General features: G+C 37.3%; 3 protein-coding genes across 4 annotated transcripts; 1 reads left to right on the forward strand and 2 right to left on the reverse strand.

Annotated features, from left to right (window-relative positions):
- Nucleotides 1-305: 305 nt before the first annotated feature.
- LOC137942086 (uncharacterized) lies at nt 306-6,512 on the reverse strand. Its single transcript, XM_068787767.1, has 14 exons — nt 6,486-6,512; nt 6,369-6,399; nt 6,153-6,223; nt 5,976-6,015; nt 5,781-5,851; nt 5,562-5,690; nt 4,624-4,810; nt 3,418-3,686; nt 3,204-3,332; nt 2,981-3,117; nt 2,775-2,872; nt 2,237-2,319; nt 1,135-1,271; nt 306-692 (listed from the first exon to the last, which is right to left on the reverse strand). The coding sequence occupies exons 1-14, from the start codon at nt 6,507-6,509 to the stop codon at nt 617-619; spliced, it is 1,482 nt and encodes a 493-aa protein (XP_068643868.1). The 5' UTR covers nt 6,510-6,512; the 3' UTR covers nt 306-616.
- A 417-nt stretch (nt 6,513-6,929) lies between these two features.
- LOC137942117 (uncharacterized) lies at nt 6,930-9,673 on the reverse strand. Of its 2 annotated transcripts, none has more exons than XM_068787802.1 (4): nt 9,393-9,673; nt 8,416-8,829; nt 7,436-8,320; nt 6,930-7,350 (listed from the first exon to the last, which is right to left on the reverse strand). In XM_068787802.1, exons 1-4 carry the CDS (start codon nt 9,429-9,431, stop codon nt 7,006-7,008), a joined length of 1,683 nt encoding a protein of 560 aa, XP_068643903.1. In that variant the 5' UTR covers nt 9,432-9,673; the 3' UTR covers nt 6,930-7,005. The 2 variants fall into 2 exon arrangements, with proteins under 2 accessions (XP_068643903.1, XP_068643904.1); XM_068787803.1 differs by having other exon boundaries at nt 7,209-7,334.
- Nucleotides 9,674-12,665: 2,992 nt separating this feature from the next.
- LOC137942210 (mitogen-activated protein kinase 9-like) lies at nt 12,666-20,568 on the forward strand. The gene is made up of 11 exons (XM_068787912.1): nt 12,666-13,083; nt 15,792-16,200; nt 16,291-16,418; nt 16,582-16,641; nt 17,912-18,061; nt 18,390-18,545; nt 18,642-18,779; nt 18,881-18,954; nt 19,634-19,735; nt 19,813-20,059; nt 20,314-20,568. The coding sequence occupies exons 1-11, from the start codon at nt 12,835-12,837 to the stop codon at nt 20,386-20,388; spliced, it is 1,788 nt and encodes a 595-aa protein (XP_068644013.1). The 5' UTR covers nt 12,666-12,834; the 3' UTR covers nt 20,389-20,568.
- Nucleotides 20,569-20,635: the final 67 nt, after the last annotated feature.

Raw genomic sequence — 20,635 nt, forward strand, 5'->3', positions numbered from 1 at the left:
GCTAGAGTCCAAGTTCGAAGTATTTAAATTAAGTTAAACTCGAACATATACAGGTTTGAGTTTGGTTCGGTTCGATACAACCCCTACATAGAATACTAATTTCTTACATGGATTCTAATATTAGGCTCAAGCTCTATTTTTTAAATATTCAAATCAAGTTAAACTTGAACATACTCAGGTTTGAGTTTGGTTCGGCTAGATGTCACCCCATCTCCTACTTGCATGGTGAAATTTGAAACCTGAATCTTGGATTTTCAACCATATGCACACCCCTGCCTGTGGGAAGTTAACCTTATAAGGAAGGATTAACATTAAATTGTCTGATCACATATAAACTTCTCTAAATGATAGTAAACATAAACTGGATAATGCATGTTCTATGCTACCTGAACTTTTCACTCTTTTGTCCCAACATTCCTTGAATGCTAACAACGCCGATGGAAATGCAATATTCGTAACTCAATACGCTACAAAACACTGTGTACTTTTCATATCCTTTGTCAATGGTCTTAAACAAAATTTGACACATTCGATGCCAACATCTACCTCTCTTTCTTTTATAATATCAAAGCCGGCATCTTCAAAGCATCATCAAATCATCCAAAAGTCCAGTAAACTAGTTGATGGCTCCGAACTGGGAGAAATATGTAGACAAAATAATAATTTTGTTTTCCATGACTTGCACCTTTTTCCTGTCAACCATAAATAAAACAATTACCACATGAAGGGGCTCCATAATTTCCTATCCAAAAATGAAACGGTTTAAAAAGAGTTTTTTATTCCTTTCTTATTTTTTCCATCAAATTTCCTCGGGTAGATTACATCAATCAGCACCCTAATTAGATATATATCCAAACTTCAATAGGAAATATATGCTAGTATAATCAATTTTGAAGATCCATTCTCACTCGTTTTAGTTTTTCTGCTTCAGAATATTAGAGGATGAAGAAGACTGGCACACTTGAGATTGGTATACTAACTTCAGCTCTATAATAACTATTTATTGAAATCGTAAAGATGCAAAGATTTAATCTGATGCAGGAACCATGAGAACAGATGTTACCCTTCTCCCAATAAAATGCGAAAAGGAGTTCTCGCAAGCATTCATGATATGTGCCAATCATAATCTCTTACCATGGAGGGTGAATACGGACAAAATTTCCCACTTCAAGTTCAACATTGTTGCATATCCTCAAACTGAAAATAATAGTAATTTTCCTGCTTCCTTCATCATCAACTAAATCCCTGGAGCCTTGAGTAAACTGAGAACCCTGCACCAGGTAAACACAAAATGCACTTTTGTCATCCACTGAAGTACACGAGGAGAAATTAAAGAATGCTTGATTGGACAGACAATTTACTTGTTCCAAGTATCCTACAAACATAAAACATGCATAATAGGAATATAACATATCCAATCTACCAGTGGAAATTTAAAGATCAATAGGTCATGTTAATCAATTGTAATTTTTAGGTCCTTTCGACATGTGGTTTCCCACAATAAAGTGATTTAGCCTGGCAAATTTTCCTGTTCAGATCTATCTATCAGCTTATATTGAGTTGAGCAACATCTCACAATACTTTCCGGAGAGAGTTAGTGCATTTTTGCCATTTATACAGTTCCTATGGAATGCGAGGGACCATTTTAATCAGACAAATTTGGTTTAGGAAGGGAAGATCATAGAAGATCTCTAAAGGCCAGGGGTACTCAGTCAGCTGACTAGAAAGAAAGTGGCTTATCCAGGCAGAGGGCCAAAAGAGAATCCAAATAAGCTTTCTTCAATAGGTCCTCATGTCCACTGGTGGCAAATATTCTTCTGGCTACTCATATTGAACAGGATTGTTTTTGTTATGAAAGAGCATGTGGATGGATATTTCAAAGGCCCATTGACCAAGATTCAGATGCTGTAGCCCGAAGAAGCATTATTCCCACTTGGGTGCGCACCAAGTACAGGTCACCAACAGAAAAACAGGATAACTTAATGTCAGACTTTGTCAAATAGGGTATTTAATAACATACCAGGCACCCAAAAACTGGCACTGTATCTGATCTGTATCAGGTGACACGTAGTATATTGGTCTTCCAAATATCCAGAGTACAAAAAGCCCATTAAGTGCCACTTATTTGAGAATGGCAAACCTTACATTTTGCATTCTGCTTACTAGGAGGGTTGAAAAATCACTTAATGAATAAAAATATAAAAAACACCACTTATCAAGGAACAAAAACACTAACCTTAATGGTTTTGCAATTGCAAACTGTCAGTTTTGCATCCAAGCATCGTGAAAGTATCTTCACATCCATGCAAGCAGCATCACCTGAAAAAGGGACCAAAACAGTTAATAACAGGAGCATGAAATTTTAATATGCAGAGTAAGATCTGATATTTTCAGAATAAAGTTTTTATGAAAGAAACAAGAAAAGAAATCATGAGAAAGTAAATTTATAATCAAATTTTAGTAAAACAATTTGAACAGGGCATGCTTGTTGTACAGAGATTGCAAGACACAGGACTTCCAGCCTGGAGGAAATTCTCGGGTTATTAACATCTGCAGCAATGTTAGAGATGAGAAGCTAAGCAGTAGGTTCTACCAAGAGCACCCTGAGATAATCATTTTCTTCTCTGCCTTAACAGACATTCTGCTTTTCTTATTTTTGCTCAAACTTTCCTCGATTAATTAATTGTTGCTTCTCAATTAATAATTTCAATATCTTTGTAGTTTTCACAGTTTTCAAGCTATTTGACATTTTTAGACTACGATGATTTCCATACCAAGTGGAGGTACTCCTGCCTGCAACTGCTTCAAAAATTCGACATGCTTATCCTTTTCATTCTGCAGTACTTGTTGTAGCCTCCCATAAAGTCCAGTTCTACAGTACCTCAAATGCTTCAGGTAATTACTTTAAAAAATGCTTTAGGTATATATATAAATGTAAATGGATTCAAACGAATATTAACAAACAAATTCACGAGCTGACCCAACATATTTATGGTTTGGGAAGTCAAATCTCTTGTCATCCACCTCTGCTGCATCGAAAGCCTTTTGGAACCGATCAGCCATTGTCTGTTCTGTGGTTTTTGGAGCCCCCAGTCTTAGCTGAAGTCGACCATCAACCTGCAAAGTGTTCTCCCTAAGGCACATTGATTTCTTAGACATGACCACATATAGCATTAAAGTGACTCAATTCTTTGATAGAAAACCTCATCCTCGCTGGATGTTTCAGACTCCATGGGCTCAACAGGATCTTCATTGTCCAGCATTCGATTACCCAGCACAGATAGGGGTTTCTTCACAGCAATTTGGTGCCTTCTTTTCTTTGTATAATCAACCTGTGACACATAACTGCACTTAAAGATTGATTTAAAACCTTTCGGCAGAAACTCTCTACTCATCCAAAGATAGAAGCATGCAAACCATTTCGAGATTTCCCTCTGATAGGCTATTCTTCTCCTGGAGCCCTTCCAGAAGTTCTGCCATTGAATGCACTACACCCTGAGGAGCCTCAGACATCCTTTCGCTTACTTCTGCAAGATCCTTCAGCGGGTCCGAGACAGAGAGTCCTCCTACTGTATGCTCAAAAGCTTCTGTATTTTCATTTCCGTTTTTCCAAATGGGTGGCCAGGAGGGTCCTTCCTTAGATTGGAAGCAAACAGAAAATCTGGGTCTGGTTTTGCCTCCACGACCTGTAAGAAAAGAGGCCAGAGTAGTACACATATGCAGCAACAACAGGAACTAAGTTCTAAAGCAGACATGTTATAGAATTTGACATGCTCATGCACCAATGGCTGTTAAACCTTTCCTCTTCTGAGAATAATGGCTATTAAGCCTTATATATTTTCAAGAAATTATGGATTTTAAACCTAATAAACGATGTTTAAAACAAGTTCAGGAATCAGGACCCGGTCCATCAAAAGATCAATGTGTGCAAATGTAAAGCAAGCAAAAGCAGAGGAGTTATACATAATGGAAGTGACATATGCACTTGCAGCTTAGCACACAAGACAAATGAATTTTGAAAAGTTAAAAATTATAAAAAATTATTATGTTTAAGAAGAAAGAAAACACCAGTATAAATAGTTTCTCATCTGCTGCTTGACCTGAAACAACCTCCAATCCCTCTTGCTTCCTTTTCCAGTCCTCTGGGAAATTCTGATTCCACAACCACTGAATTTCTGGCTCTCAGGTAAGGTCAGGAGATTTTTAAGGATAGGTTCGAGGGTCCTCTTCATGTTAAAAGAGTTTCAAAGGTCATCATTAGTGGGTGCAAAACGAAGAAGGACCCCTCACCCAAGAGGCACTGGTCCCCTTTTTTAAAAAAATTGTTAATTTAGCAGTGTTGTTACTTCCTGGAATCATGTTCTAGGATCAGCCGATAGCTTTTCTGACACTCTAAATAAGGAGGGGGTTATCTGACAATCTCTAATAAGGAGGGGGTTATCTGACATCCTCTTGAGTTTGTCCCCAAATTTGCCTTCACTTGGAATGAATGCACCCTTAAATATAAAAAAAAAAAACCGCATATTGGCATTGCCTAAAACATTTAGGGATAAGAAAACAAACGCAGCACAGGAGAGAACCAACAACAACAAAAAAATAAGTGCATAAAGAAGCTCGAAGTACCTTTTCGTTCTCTCTGAGCTGCAGAATGAAAAGAAGACCGTTCTAAGCAACCTAAATCTTCAGACTCTTTCAAAATTCCACACCATGTGGAACCTTCAGCCAAGCTAGAATAGAAGTGTTGTCCTTTTTGTGGCTTGACACCCTGAGATCTGAAAGATGAATGTGACAGTGCAGACTTACCCAAACCCTGCATAACAAACACAATCAGTGTTTAGCTTGCTTAAGAAAATGGTAGGTTAGTGCATATGGTGTTTTGAACAAATGTAAAGAAGTAAATTATTCACCTGAAAATAACTATTCAGAAGTCCTCAACAAACACCACCATGAAGTTCAAACACAATCTTTCCAAATATGATTCCCAAATATAATTCCCAAACATAAGATTTGTCACCCAACTAGTTAATGAAGTAATCAAAATAACCACCGCCAAAGAAGAAAAACTAAATTCCAGCAGAGTTCACTTGTTTTTATCAAAAACTAGATGCAAGCAGCCACACAGTGCAAGTTGAATCCATAAAAGATGGGGGGGCTCAGGTAGTAAGTATAGCCAACACAATACGACGATCATCAAAATAAATGACCAGAAATAGAACTTCACTGTTGGAATACAAGTAAGTTTAGGTCATTGAATCTCATTTGTATGTATCCAAGCAAAGTCTCAACAATATATGAAATCTGAGATTCTGTTCTTGAGGTTTGTTGACATTTGAACTGAAAACAGCATTAGATATCAAATAATAACAAAATGAGATACCTCTATCGGTTCAACATGGCTTAATGAACTGCCAATTATCAAATTTATATTTAAGCATAAAATTTAACAACAGATATTAAAGAACTTTAAAGACTTTTTAACTCATCTCTGGTTTCCCATGGTGAGCACCCAGAGCAAACAAAAAATACGAATAACTTAATGAAATGAATTGAACCCATACAACCTCATTGAAACGTGATTCCCTGTTAAGATCACCAGTAGCTTCTTTTCGCGCACATTCAATGAACCCACCATTTGCATTATGAAAATTTTTTACATCAACTTCATCCCCAGAAAAGAAATCCTCTGCCATCTAAACATAACATAACGTCGTATTGTAGTCAGTTCAACATTGTTAATGGGTTTAAGTAAACAAGATGGAAGAAAATGGTCGTGTCCATGCCTCTGGTGAAGTCAAGGTGTCACTCTCGTCACAATTCACTTCACAAGTCGCACTAACAATTTTGCTTCTTCCTAAAGCAGAAAAAGGCGGTCATAAATAAGACAGGACACCGAGGTACCTAAATATCTGAACCACAACACCTACTGGTAATTGGAAAATACATATTTGCTCTACTAAACGTCGTCTGAAGAGTACCTTCAAGTATTTCGAGCTGCGATGCAGCTGAGAAAGAGTCCTGCAAAAGTAGGAAATACATCAATATTTGTGACAAAGGCAATGAATTATGAAGACGATTCAGTATTAATTACAGGAACAGTGAAGAAAACAAACTAAAGCAGGCGTGTCAAAATAAAACATGTTCGCAATGTTTACCTTTCCCTCTTTCTGACAGAGAGATCCAAGACTCTCCAAACACCCATTGTCGTATGTAATACGATCAAAATCTTCGCCATATAGAGAAATTAATAAATCAATACAACAATAAAACTAATATAGAGAAATTAATAAATCAATATAAAAGCACATAAAAATAATTTCTTAGACTTTGCCAAAACCCAAAAGGGTTAATTTTAGAAAAAATAAATACACCTGAAACATCCCGATCACAATCCTGGTTTGCCTGTAAGGCAAAATAAGATCACAAGTCTTAGAATCTAAAGGGAAAGTACTCCTTTGAAGAGATATCCAGGTCGTTATTTTTCTTACCGGGAAAATGTTTTGCCGCCACATTCGAATGCGAGGAACTGCAACATAATAATGTAAATGCTACGGGCCACATATTACTTATAAGACTCTTGTCGAATAAAATGACTGTTTTGCCCCTCGGTTTACAAAATTATGACCACATGGCAGGGCTCAAGGCCTCGTGGAGAGAAAAAGATGGGCCTCGACAGTTGAGGTCAGGTTCATTCATCCTACTACGTCTAGGACTCAAAACGAAGCAAACTGCCCAAATGGTTAGACCACGGATATGGTTAGACCACGGATACAGGAAGCACCGTATAACCTTAAAGAATTAGTTTTGTTAATTTTTTTTATTTCTTGCGCTTCGTGAAGTGGCGGCATCAGCAAAGAACCATGAAAATTGGCCGCGTCATACAAGAGGCCAACTCCGAATGAACCCAGCTATAAACTGGTTTAATCGTCAGATTCGATAATCGTATTCTTTCGGAAGAGATATACAAGTAATTTAAGAAAATTTTAAACCAAAACCTAATATTTTGAGTCAACAATCATCTTTGTACTCTTCAACGTATCCCACTGCTTCCACTGATGTGTAATCTTCATCCGTGAAGTACGCCAAGAACTGGGCAAGCCTGTACACATCTTCGAACGTCGACATAGGCCCCAGAGAAACACGAACTACAGTTTTTGATATCATCTTTCCGTCTAATTTCTTGTTGGAAGGGAGAGCCAAGCTGGAGCTGTTTAATCTGCCGAAACCCAGAATGATGTTGCTTTTTTCTGCCAATCTCCGAACCAGACCTGCTGATAATGCGTTGCCCGTCGAGTCTAGAACATCGAATGCCAGGATCGATCCTCTGTGTTTAGCTTCTGGAGATCCATAGATCTGTCACGTAAGAAAACTTATTAACGAGTTTCAGCTCAAAACGTTCTTAAATTGGGATTCTCTTTTGGTGGCATAACGAACTTACCTTCAGCAATGGTTTCTGTTCGAGCTTGTGTCGAAGTGATTTGAGAGTGTCAAACGACCAAGACACCAAACTGTCGACTCTTGTCTGAATATATACAGTACCAAGGGTTTCAAGATGCTCTAAACCAAAACTCAGAGCTGCAAATGTTTGAGTTGATAAACCTTCACCTGCTCCTACTGTTCGAACAGCTCTCCCCTGCTCAGGAACCTCAGCTATTATCAACTGATTCGTTTTCCTCTCCCGACAGACCGAATGCGAACTCCTCTTCACAAGCAAAAATCCGACACCTGATGGGTACCCAAGAATGTGGAACAGCGAACCGACAACGAACTCTGGTTGATACAAAGCAAGATCAATTTCGATGGTGGGTACGCAATTTGAGACATCCAGACACACTTTCCATCCGTTCTGCTGTGCCTCTATGATCCAGTTCAGCGAGTGCCGCACACCGGAAAAGTGCGATTGGGCAGGGTACACCAGAAGCCCACGTCCGAAACCAGACCACCCTCGCCTTACAAGTAGCCTATGCATCTCACTGTCTTGGATACAGAAATCTCTCTCTCTGATGGGAGAAGATAGGATTTTCGAACCAGAACGCTGTGCAGCGCGTGATATATGGTAAATGTATTCGTGGTTATCTTCATTAATGAGAAGAACCGTACCCTTGTGAAATGGATGCATTTCGGAGAACAGGCAGTAAGTTGATGCGACATCAGGAGTAAAGATTATAGTATAGTCTTTCTCGGTAGTATTGAAAAGTTCGAGAAGGCGATTGGAAGTAATGTTGATGTAATCCATGTCCTGCGATGACGAGTTGTTTGTAGTGTATATCTGACCAGCCCAAGGCTTAGCTTCTTGCAGAAGGAATTCCATGTGCTTTTCCACCTGAAAGAAACCTTAGAAAATCGAAGAAGAGAACTTGGACGGACTTAAGCTACTTGTTGCATCGCTTCCATGTATTTCAGAAATGAGCTAATTACCTGATAGCGTGAATATAATGGAGCAGTTGCATAATCCAAGTAGACAATTCTTTGCAAATCAAGCTTCGGGTACTGATCTTTTCTTACTTTGTCGATCCACAAGTGAGCAAAGTAACCTTCGTGCTCTTCCAGAAATTGTTCTTCGGCGTCTTGGTAAGGAACGAGTTCATGGTTTCCAGCATCAATCTCGTCGGCCTGACCTGATGAAGATCGATAAGCATCACCATAAGTGGGAAATGTTGCAGAAGATTGGAGGCTTGAATCTCTCGAAGAGGCTTCGGATGCTACAGGTGAGATGCCATCAGCGAATTGACCAGACAACGGTGACTTCGATGAGAAGAAGGATAGGTCTAATCTATCTTCTTCACCTCGAGAGTCAGACCCAATTTGGCTGGAAGAATTGTGTTTTTGTTTCTGAAAGTGCATCAACAAAAATTTCAATTTCAATAACATATTTCAAATCCAACGTAGATTTCTCAAAGTGAACCACGACTTGTTCTGTTCCTGGTCGCAAAACGAAAAGTAAATCAATCTAAACTCATCGGCATCGTTAAGCGGCTAATTATCTTTCCGACCTCAACTAAAACAGGAGGGAGATATCAATTCAAGGAGATTTTTCTTTTTGCCACTTTCTCATTAATCCGCTCATAACTAGATAAAGAAGATACCCTGATTCGAATTAAGCTATTATGAAGAAAAGGTCCGTTGATTTTGCGATTTTTCCTGTTCCAAACAGCTCCTGAATACTGCAGAAACTACCACAGAGGGTAGAGAACACTGCTCGAGTTAATCTAGCAAGTGAGCATCCGAAACATCTAAATCATGGCTATGCAAATTAAAAACAGCATGGAGTTCGAGAACGTTAATGAATTCATCAAATTTCTTCTTCTGTAGCAGATTTTTATGAGTCGACGGGAGAGAACATGAAATTTATGAATGTTAATTTCGTCAAGCACTGAAAGAAACGAAAGTCAAACCTGAAATCGATTCCGGAAGTTGGAGATCTTTGAAAACATGGCATCAAACTTCTACTGCTCATAACACGGAAGTGAAACCCTGGGCACAACAGAAAGCTTCGAAGCTTTTGAAGTCTTGATGGAGATGATGCGAAGAGCGAAAATCAGGTTGTACGCAATATCCCGTCACTTGAGATGGATTAAGGTGGAGAGTTGTTTAACTGCAAGAACTTTCTTCATCCTTTCGCAGAACTTTCTTCTGGATGCTCTGACTTCTTGCTCGGCGACATGGAAGAAGACCGGAAGTGAGCAGTCCTGTGTCACTCTCTACGAGTGCGACGACTGATTTGACGGATTCAGCACCTTCATCCGGATCCAAATCGGTACCAGTTAATCTGATCAGACTAATCATTACTCCCTGAACATAATAAATTAATTAACTATTAACTCCTCATTATAACATAAAATAGACCAAAATGCCTTTTCAAATTTTATAATTTGATACACTAAACATTTTAAATTAAGATGATTAAAAGAAAGAGTAATACGTAATAACGACAGGGGTTGTAAAGAAATTAATTCGAAATGGAGGGATGTTAATAGAAAAAAAAAGGAAAATATCATTCAATACCAATGTTATGCCCACATTCAACTCAAGATAAAGTACACGATAATATGGTTATTCTCGTGCTTCGGCTAAGATCGTAATCAGATCAAATTAGTGTTCAAACCTTGGAAACGTGTCATGTTTTTACTGAATTAATAAATTCATCTTGGAAGATTCATATTATAAAATTATCTAAGCAGCTTTGAGCTGCCGGTTATTAAGACATACAATCTTATATTAAAGGATTAGACAATGTGAACATCTTCTAAGATGAGATCATGTTTACCTCACTTTGTCGAGTGCTAAACATCCAAATTAGCGTTACTAATCTTAACTATTGAATTATGAGTTGTTACAATCTGATTGATTTAACTTTGGTCGTATTCTGCCTCATATGGCAGATTACAAATAAAATTGCATAATAGGGGGGGTTAGTCCATAATGAACTCGAAATTAAGTGAAGAATTCAATTCATCTTAGATTTCAAAAGTCATTTCGAAGATTTAAAAAATGAATTTGTCCACACTAACACTCATTTCGAAGATTGAAGATCATGTAGATGCATAAGATGAAGATGAACTTCAAATTTCCAGTTTGTTGACTAACCCCCCCTTAAATGAATTGATTCAACTTCAACTCGTCATTTGGTGAGTGTAAACGAGTTCAAGTGCATTGGAAAACAGATTCCAGTGTTAGTGCCCAAAATAAAAAGTATGATATAAACAAGAGAATGAGTAACTTTTTATAATATACTTAAATATAACATATACCTAAATAGATAATTAACCAAAATAAATATGGTTACTACACTTATAATTGATTTAACGTATAATATTATAATATATTAATATCCTAATTAATGATAATTTATATTATATTAATTAATGATTATAGTTTATTATAAATTAATAAAATAATTATGTGTGATTATAATAAATTATTATAAAAAAATAAAATAATAAAATAACATAAGCGAATATAATAAATAAATAAATTATTTTTTAATAAGATAAGATATGTTTTAACATTAAAACCACTAATTTAATACAATAATAAAAAAATAATATAATAAATAAATAAATAAATTTATCAATAACATAATATATCTTTTTATGTATTATTAATTAATAATATATTGTCACAAAATTTAAAACCACTGGTTTAATTAATTAGAGCAATGGGATAATTAAACCAAAACAATTTATCAAAAATTTATTTTAAAAATATTTTAATTATGACTATCAAATCACTATTTTAACATAGTAATTATAAAATGAATATATTAAATAAATAAATTAATTATTTTATAAATATAAAACATAAATTATTATTCTTATTATGATGGTTTAATTTTTCCTAAGTTTAGGAAAAATTAAACCATAGTCTTCCTCACAGCACACGTCAACTTCCTTGATGGCGGGAGACTATGGCGACGGAGTGACACTCTGATGGTACATCGAGAGGGAGGCCGAGAGGCTCTGCGACAGAAGCTCAACCTCCTATGCTGAGTGACGAAGGTCGAGAGGGAGAGGAGAAAGGAGGAACTTGAAGTGTAATTTATTGTATACTAACCCTTTAATTTAATAAACTAAGTAATACAAGAGTAATTTGTGTCACTTTTTGTTGGACTAACCCCCCTAAAATTTTAAATAATTATAAATAAGTTTTATTTTTTAGATTTTAAAGGTAGATATTCCAAGACTTGGGCATAAAAAGGATGGAAAAACATGCCTTCACCTTAGATAAATCAAATGATTTTGGTGAATTTAGATTTAGAATTTTCTTCCGAGTCTGATTGATCGAGTCAGATCCAGCAAGTTGAAAGGAACTCGATCTAATTACGAGTCTACTGCAAAACCCTACGTGTTGATGTCCAAACTCTTTATAACCATTTATTTAACTTTAAAATCTTTAACGCATGAGTTATCTCCCATCTTACGTGTCGCAAGGCCGATCCGAGGAAATAACCCAATCCACTTCGATCAGCATCGTCAAAACTGATTTTTTTCCGAAATCCGTTTCCGGCCACCGATCAGAGCTTACGAGTAGGTCAAACCTGTGGAAATCACTTCTCGTGAGGTTAACTGCCGAGAGGGTCTTTCACGCGGACGTCGCCGTCTGTCACGGCGACTCACGGCCACTCTACTTTCGCGTTTTGTAGTTGCGAGAGATCAAGTCCGTTGGGATTCCGGCGACCTGGCCCGATCTATCTCGAGTTATAAGGAGGTCCCCCCAGCTAAGGTTACATGATTGACCTCTACGTGGATCTAATCATGATCTTACTTTTTGACTATAAATATTATAAGGTAACTGGAGCATGATCAAATGTTGGGTTTGAATTGTGACAACGCATAGTCCAGTTTGAATAATATCTAACATATTTAAAATTATACAATCGATATTAATGGTAGTAAAAAAATTTAAAATTAAGAAAAAAATAAGAGTTTGGTGATGCAACTTTGTTTTTCTTAGGCCCTTTTAGTGCCCTGGGGGGGAATTTTCTGAAATCCTTAGCCTTCATTCTTCTCAATTCTCAAAATATTGTTTACTGGTAGTAAAAGTTTTCCGTTATTTTACGCGAAGGAGTGTCTGGGGCAATGGTGGGGTACATCATCCATAATGAGTGCGTCACGCAGCCATCTGCAAAAGAGAGTTCCCACGAAGAAAGCCACCGAAGTCGAGAAGACATTGCGAATTTGCGACTTTTTCTGTCGTGTCGTCGCTACGTGCTCTCCGGAGACGTATCTTGAAAACTGAAAGGAGGCGTTGAGGGAGGGAGGGATGTCGTGGAGAGCGCGAAGGTAGGGGCCAGAGGGCAATGCTGCTGCGATCGTCTGGCTGTGGCTGCTGCTTCATATGGGTGGAGGCGCTCTTGTGGATGGCGTTCGTCGCTGGTTTCAACGCCGATCCACTAAACCCTCGCATTCGTTCCTAACGGATAGCGCAAAACAGCCTGCCGATCCCAGCAGAACTGAGGGCTTCCTCGAGGACCAAAACGAAAACGAAAACGATCTCCACGTCTCTGAAGACTTTCAGATCTCTGGTTTGAAGTTTATTAGAGTCCCCAAAAGAACCCGGATGGCTGGTGCCGAGTCGCACAAGAAGGTACCGTTCTCATTTTTCTTTTGTTTAGGGGAGTTTCATTGGTTCTTCGGTCTTATATTTACGAGAGTGAAAGAGATCGGGTTCTCGATTTTGGTTGGTTGGTTTGTTTGTTTGTTTTTTGCTGCATTCTGTCTAGTTAGCGATGAAAATTTCGTCATCTCGTGCATTTGTTTGATTGTGGTTCTGTTTGCTGGCTAGCGTTTGATTAAATGCTACTCTTTCTCGATGTTTTCAATTTTCGGGGATGACGAGGTCTTTTACGATGTCTGACTTTCCATCCTCCTTCATTGCTACTGGGTTAACTTTTTTCCTTTATTGTATTTATTTTTTTCCATTTTTCCTTTTCTTCAATTCATCGTTTCGGTCAAGGCTTCACTCTTTTTGATTTATGCTATCTTCATAGCAGATTCGCAGAGTTTTTTTGTCTTTTTTTTTGTTCAAAGATTCTTCGCCTGTGGTGTTTCTCACTTACAATGTAGGCCGATCGATTATTGCGTGTAGACCTGCAATTTGTAAACTTTACTTTATGCCTTGGTTCTCTCGTTCGAGCTACTCTCGATTTCCGGCGCTAGCAATTTGTCGATTTGATACGTGTTGGGTTTGGCCGTCACTAAAACAGCTCCTTGATTTCTGTCTTTTTGTCAGTCAGCTTGTAGATCATGTACGACCTACCATCTATGATCAGCTTGTCGAAATTGTTCTGCATGATCATACTAAAAACAGTACTGTCTACGTTTCACAATTGACTCCTAGCCATGTCCTCCATTGATTGCAAAGAGATCTCGCTCGGCTTTATGTGGCATGGCCAACTGATGGTGGACCCCATCAGTGGGCAGTTTGTTTATTTATGGGGTTCGTTGTTATGTTTACTGGCCTCAGTTAAAGTGGCATATTGCTGATGTTTTCTCTTCCAAGAGCGTTTCACAAACAAATCTGATAATTGTGAACCGTACTCTCTCTTTATCTTTCACCTGTTTTCTGTTCTGATCTCTGTGATTAATTATGGTCTACATACCTTAATTGCTAGACTGTAAAAATTTCAATTTATGCATGAGGTTGGTCCATCGAGCCCCATGTATTTGAACCATCAATGTCTGGATTTAGAGCCGGAAACAAGTCCAGGTACAGAGGAAGAGGGAAACCATTTGCAAAGGTATCTGTTAATACGTGAGGCCCGCCCTCTTTTTTAGTTTCTTCTTGAGTTTACCTCAAATTAATTTACCTGTGTGTTGCTCTTGTGACTCTCCTAAGCTGCTATTCTGTTTTGACATTTTCCCATTTATCTTGTTTTGTACCTATACTACAGCTTTGCCAAGGATTATTCTAGGAAGCTAAAACGTGATCAAATAAAAAAATTCCCATTATTTTTTTTTCTTTTACTACTTCCTCTCGTGTAAGAAACTGGGTTTTGGGATTGTTACTCGATTTTAAAGGGAAGATAGAACAATATCCAATGTCTCAATATAACCTTATTGACCGTTCCTTATGTTTTGGGTCACAGGAGGTTTACAAATATTTAAGGGCAGAAACTTTTCAGTGATTTGAGTTTTAAGAGTGACAGTTGGTGACTTGACGCAAATGAAAATAAACCCAATGTGGTTGCTGGTCTAGTACTTTTAAAATTATTCCGATTTGCTTGTGTTATAGTCTTCAGTTTTTTCGCTTCTGAAACTTTAATAGACGCTTTGAAGCAATATCGGCATCCGGAAAGAAGAAAAGAAAGTTACCACCGAAGAAGCGTTTTTAAGGTTGAACATTTTCATGAATCTTGGAGAAAACTATGTGGGGTCTAATGCTGTATTGCATACCCCCTGAGTGGGCGTCTCGGTTGCAAGACGTATTGATGTTGATCTTGTATTGGACTGTGAGTCCAGTCTCGGGCTAAAAAGGATTAAAATACTAGGAAAGAGATGTAACGTTTGTGTATTGTGGCAGTATCTCCAGAATCCATCACTTATCGGGTGATATACAAGATGTATTGCCGATGCTGCCACCCCACCCTTAATTACATTAGTTTGCAGTCAGTATAGATAGAAAGTTAATAGGAAAAAATATCTGGATCTTGATATGCATCCAATACCATTTGGTATTCAATTGAGGTTCTAGACAGTAGAAATGTATAGGGAGGACTTCACCTCAGAGATTCCTCCCCCCCTTGGAGGCTTCTTAACATGTTTGATGAAATTCTCAGCATTAGTTCCTTGTTAGATGTCAAGTGGCAACACACTCTCAGATATGTCAATTGTATGTCTGATAGTCTAGCTAAAGAAAGTGTCTCAAAGAGTCATGTAATTCTTGGGGGTTTTTATCCCCTATTCATTGAGGATTGAGGATCTCCCTCCCCTCTCCCTTTGTATTGTTTTTCATTCTTTTGTGATAAAATTTTCATTCAGTCATTTAAAAAAAAAATAAAAAAATTTAATCATTCAGTAGTTTCAAAAAGAAAAAAAAATATTGGGTTTTTCTACACATACATGTTAAAAGAGATGGAAAATTCAAAAAAGTTTTTGGTGGTGCTTTTCAATTGTCAGCATGTATGGTTCAGGTGAAGTTCAGCAAGTAGTTTGTATGAATGTCATATGCTTAGTTTGATTCTTGATAAATTTGCTTGTCCATGTCCCAAAGGTGTTGGGAGTATTTGCTGCAGCAATTTCATCAATCATACCTTTGATTTTGAGATTACTAACATTCCTCTCTGTTATCCTCAGAACATGCTTGACAAAGAATTCTTCACTGAATATGGTGAGGCAAGTCAATACCAAATACAGGAGGTTATTGGTAAGGGAAGTTATGGTGTTGTTGGTGCTGCCATCGATACCCATAATGGAGAAAAGGTAGCAATTAAGAAGATAAATGATGTTTTTGAGCATGTTTCTGATGCCACCCGTATTCTAAGAGAGATCAAGCTACTCCGGCTGCTTCGTCATCCAGATATTGTAGAAATAAAACATATAATGCTGCCTCCATCTAGAAGAGAATTCAAAGATATCTATGTGGTATTCGAGTTGATGGAATCTGATCTTCATCAAGTAATTAAGGCAAATGACGATCTGACTCCTGAACATTATCAGTTTTTCTTATATCAGCTTCTTCGAGCTCTGAAGTACATTCATACAGGTTGATAATTTGTGTTTACTGTAATTTAAACGTTTTTCTATTCTGTTCTAATTGAAAGTTGAAGGGGTTCTATTGTTTGTATTTTCCCAGCAAATGTTTTTCACCGGGACTTGAAACCTAAAAATATACTTGCTAATGCTGACTGCAAGCTGAAGATTTGCGATTTTGGGCTTGCCCGTGTTTCATTCAATGATGCCCCGTCTGCCATTTTCTGGACTGTACGTTCTCTCTTCTATGTCTTTCACTATATAACTTTGTCTATGATCCTAGTATCTAAAATAAAAGCGGTACTTGAGCTTCAAGTCAGTGATGCACATTTTAAATTGTATTTTTGTCATATTTCACTGGCCATATGTTTACTTGTTTTTTTTCTTTTTGAAGGATTATGTTGCGACCAGGTGGTATCGTGCTCCTGAACTCTGTGGCTCTTTTTTTTCCAAGGTAAGTGATTGATACTTTTCTGAGGTCAGTTGTATGACATGGTTTCTTTATTTATTTTGTTTTAGTTTTAGCTACTATCTGGATTTATAGCACAACTAAATGCAAATAATAACATTATCTATTATAACCTATTTTATTGTTAAAATTTATTATTTAAGTGCTCTATGGGTTCTCTGTGAGATAAATACTTTATTCAGTAAAGGCCTTGCTTGAATTGTAAATTAATCCTATTTTCTTCTTCTTTTCATAAGCTTAGCTGAATGATACAAATTTAATTCTTTATACATGATGACATGCATATTGATGTTTTTGTTTAACTTGCTTAAGTTATGATAATTCTAGTGCCAGAGTGAGAACTGATACTTTTTTTTTTTTCACTTGTAATCTACATGGAGTGCTTTCTTCTCTTGTTTTGTTGTTGAATGGGTGTTTTTAGGTGCCAGTGAATATTTTGCTGCCCTAAAACCTTGTATTTTGTTTGTTTATATAATTTCTTTGCAAAGTTTGCTCTCTCGTCCAGAGTTGTTCATTCAAACTAAACCATTTCTAACATAATCAAATCATCTGTTAAAAATTTGGTTTTGATCCTCTATTTTACTTGCTGTCTCAGCTGATCCTCCCTTTGTGAATCTTGTTTGCCATTTCAGTAAAAAAGGATAGTGAAATGGTCAGTACCTTAGATCTTGTTGTCCTCAACTAAGTGATATTATGCTTGTGCTTGAAATTTTGAGATGATTTCTTTCTCCAAGTTATGCAGAGGAGAAATTCAACATGTGTTCTCTTTTCTGTTTGCTTTATTATTAAACAAAGGACTCTTACCTCCCTGAAAAATGTGGAATTACTCTAACCTCCTCACTTATTGCAAATTACTCTCTCCCACCCCCTTGGGATTTTTCTTTTTAATTTGACCACCTTAGATTCATAAAAATCATTAGTCTCATCCCATGGATTTGAGACCAAACTGACAAAGCTTCCTTTCAATTAATATTTGATTTTTTTTTTTAAAAGAGAGAGTTAACCTTTTCCTTCCCTCTTTCTGGATGTTGGGAGAAAGGGAGGTGGCAAGGCACCCTTCCCATCTGGGAGTGAAAGGGAAGCGCATTAATGGGTTCTCTACTTTATATTGGATCCTGCCATACTGTCTATTTGGTAAATGGTTTTATAAAGAAACAGAAAAACTAAACAAAAATGACTTGCTTACAACCCTTCTGTACATGAATTTTTATGGATGCATGCCTGACATAGTGTAAGTCATGTTGTGTTTTTTCAGTACACTCCTGCAATTGATATCTGGAGCATAGGATGTATATTTGCTGAAATGCTTACGGGAAAACCTTTGTTCCCTGGGAAGAATGTGGTGCACCAATTGGACCTCATGACTGACTTGCTAGGAACTCCTCCACCAGAGTCTATTGCTAGGGTTCGTGCTCTCTTTAACTTCAACATGACATTAACCTGGGCAAGGTCTTATCTTCCAAGTTCCAACAGCATATTCTATTTGCATCTATTTAAATATACCTAGCCAAGGTTGTATATCTGTTTAATCAGTTGGTAATTGTTCTCTTAAATGTCCTTATTTATTATCATGGTTGAACATTCTTGTCATCATAAACAATAGCGTTTGAATAACCAGGAAATTTAAGATATCCAAATATGTAACAAGAACTGAAAAAGCTTATGAATGAAGATGGTACTTTTGACTCGCATGATTAGATTTTTTGGGTGGTTGTTTGCTTTTCCCTCTTTAGATTCGTAATGAGAAGGCTAGGAGATATTTGAGTAGTATGCGGAAAAAGCCACCAGTTCCCTTCTCACAAAAGTTTCCAGATGTGGATCCTTTGGCTCTTCATTTACTTGAACGATTGCTGGCATTTGATCCCAAAGATCGACCAACGGCTGAGGAGGTTAGGCTTTTTTAATTGAGACAGTTTGTTCAAACTTCAAAAGATTTAGATATTTCATTTGCCCTTGATTACATGCTTCTTATTCTGTGCTTGCAGGCACTATCTGATCCATACTTCCGTGGTTTGTCAAATGTGGATCGTGAACCATCAACTTTGCCCATCCCGAAGCTTGAGTTTGAGTTCGAGAGGAGGAAATTAATGAAAGATGATGTGAGAGAGTTAATATATCGAGAGGTAGTATTCACAGCTTTACTTTTGTTTTAAAATGTCATTCTAGAAGCCTTCCAGTAGCATCACTTTTTATTTATGATGGATTTTCCCTATAAAGTAAACAGATCTTGGAGTACCATCCCCAGATGCTGCAGGAGTATCTTCATGGAGCTGATCAAACTAGTTTCATGTACCCAAGGTCAGATGCTTGGCACTGTCTTGATTGAATAAAAGAATGGTGTTTCACTTTTCTTTTAATGTCTATTTCTGCTCTGTTAAGTCCCACTGTATCATTCTTCTTCAGTAGCCCCAGTGATTTTCTTTATAATGTGGCAGCTTTTGGGCCGATGCTGTAGTAGTTTCTTCTACAATATAGCTGGAAGCCTATCAAATCCATGCAATTTTGAATTGATGCTTGAAACTTTTGTTCAGTAAATTTTTTTATTGTCACCAATCTACTCTGTATCAAAAGGACACTTGTCGGGTATAATAAAAAAAATTGTTCCAGGAGTATTCAACTTCAAGTTAGCAATGATGATTAAATAGGTGACCTGAGGATGCCTAAAATTGTAACTTTTCTGTAGGCAATAGTCTTAAAAAGATATAGTTCAGTTGGAAGTTGAGTAGAGATGCTGTGAAGAGCTCATGGAAGCAGTGCCAAAGTTTAGCATTTTATTGTAACTCTGGTTACTCTTACATACCGCATGATATGTTAAATTTTGTAGAGCATCCAGACCCAGACTTTACCTCAATTTTTTGATGATTTGGCTGCTTGGAAGCCTGTTTTGTTTTGTTTTTTTTTCTTTTGGGTGTATAAACACCTGGTTTTGAAAAGCTGGGCACTTGTGATTAAGTTGCTTTTACATCTATATCAACAGTGGAGTTGATCGGTTCAAAAGACAATTTGCTCATCTGGAGGAGCACTATGGTAAGGGTGAAAGGAGCACTCCTCTCCAACGACAGCATGCATCATTGCCTAGGTAATATTTTAGTTTGAATGACCATGATGTACCATTATTTGGAAAAGGAAAAAGTACATCATTATTTTGTTTTTCAGAGAGCGTGTCTGTGCACCTAAGGAGAATGACAATAATCAGAACAACAACAGTGAAAAGAGAGCAACAGAATCTGTTGCTCGAACAACCAAGCAAAGCCCTACAAAGCAGCAGGGAGAGGGATCTGAACAGGCTTCATATGTACAAAATGGTGTTAATAAGTCAAATTATAGTGCCCGTAGCTTGTTAAAGAATGCAAGCATCAGTGGGTCCAAGTGTGTGGTAGTCAAGGGAAGAACAGATTCAGAGGTTAGTTTGCTATTTTGTCCTCAAGGTATTCAAATTTCTCGAGTTTAAGGGTACGTGAAGTGAAATTTTCAATCACTTGTTGCAGGCTAAAAATTTCACTTTCCAGGGAAAAAAGTAAACTATTTTAGTATTTCATGTCCAGGATATTTAACTAGGATGCAACCACGTTGAATATGAAGCTGTTCAGCTTTGATGAGGATCCCGTAGGTTTTGATTAATCTGATCAGCCGTTTCTCCACTTGCTAATTGTGCAGGAAGATCCAATTCCCGAGAACACTGATGAAGTTGCTGATGGATTATCCCATAAGCTTGCTACCTTGTACGCCTGATAAAGAAGAGAGCAGGCAGCAATTTCACCAGCAAGAGATCGGTCAAAAAAATTTCTCTCCTAGTTTCAGGTAGATTTCACCGGGAAGCTCATTAGTGTTGTAGTATTTGAATTATAATTTTTTTGCAATACATTTATATGTAAAAATTCTTAAATATATTGAAATAGCTGCTATTTATCACAGCGGCTTGGCTATCCATAAGAATCAGTTTTATCACAGCGTTGGAGTTTTAGCAGGCAAAAGTGGA

Source organism: Aristolochia californica, unplaced genomic scaffold (genome assembly GCF_029961685.1).
Source record: "Aristolochia californica isolate CCGP_79_NKW_82.1479 unplaced genomic scaffold, dmAriCali1.0.hap1 SCAF_9, whole genome shotgun sequence".
Taxonomy (NCBI): Eukaryota; Viridiplantae; Streptophyta; class Magnoliopsida; order Piperales; family Aristolochiaceae; genus Aristolochia; species Aristolochia californica.

Bases quoted from the DNA above. Each gene is read 5' to 3' on its own strand.
- LOC137942086 (XM_068787767.1), bottom strand. From the start codon at position 6,509: ATGTGGCGGCAAAACATTTTCCCG. The intron at 3,118-3,203 runs GTTTTCTATCAA...AACACTTTGCAG, and splicing joins AAACATCCAGCGAGGATGAG to GTTGATGGTCGACTTCAGCT. The intron at 1,272-2,236 runs GTTAGTGTTTTT...TACCTGGTGCAG, and splicing joins GCAATTGCAAAACCATTAAG to GGTTCTCAGTTTACTCAAGG.
- LOC137942117 (XM_068787802.1), bottom strand. From the start codon at position 9,431: ATGTTTTCAAAGATCTCCAACTTCCGGAATCGATTTCAG. The intron at 8,830-9,392 runs GTTTGACTTTCG...ATGCACTTTCAG, and splicing joins ACTTCCGGAATCGATTTCAG to AAACAAAAACACAATTCTTC. The intron at 8,321-8,415 runs GTAATTAGCTCA...GGTTTCTTTCAG, and splicing joins CATTATATTCACGCTATCAG to GTGGAAAAGCACATGGAATT.
- LOC137942210 (XM_068787912.1), top strand. From the start codon at position 12,835: ATGGGTGGAGGCGCTCTTGTGGATGGCGTTCGTCGCTGGTTTCAACGC. The intron at 18,062-18,389 runs GTTCGTGCTCTC...TTCCCTCTTTAG, and splicing joins CACCAGAGTCTATTGCTAGG to ATTCGTAATGAGAAGGCTAG. The intron at 20,060-20,313 runs GTTAGTTTGCTA...CTAATTGTGCAG, and splicing joins AGGGAAGAACAGATTCAGAG to GAAGATCCAATTCCCGAGAA.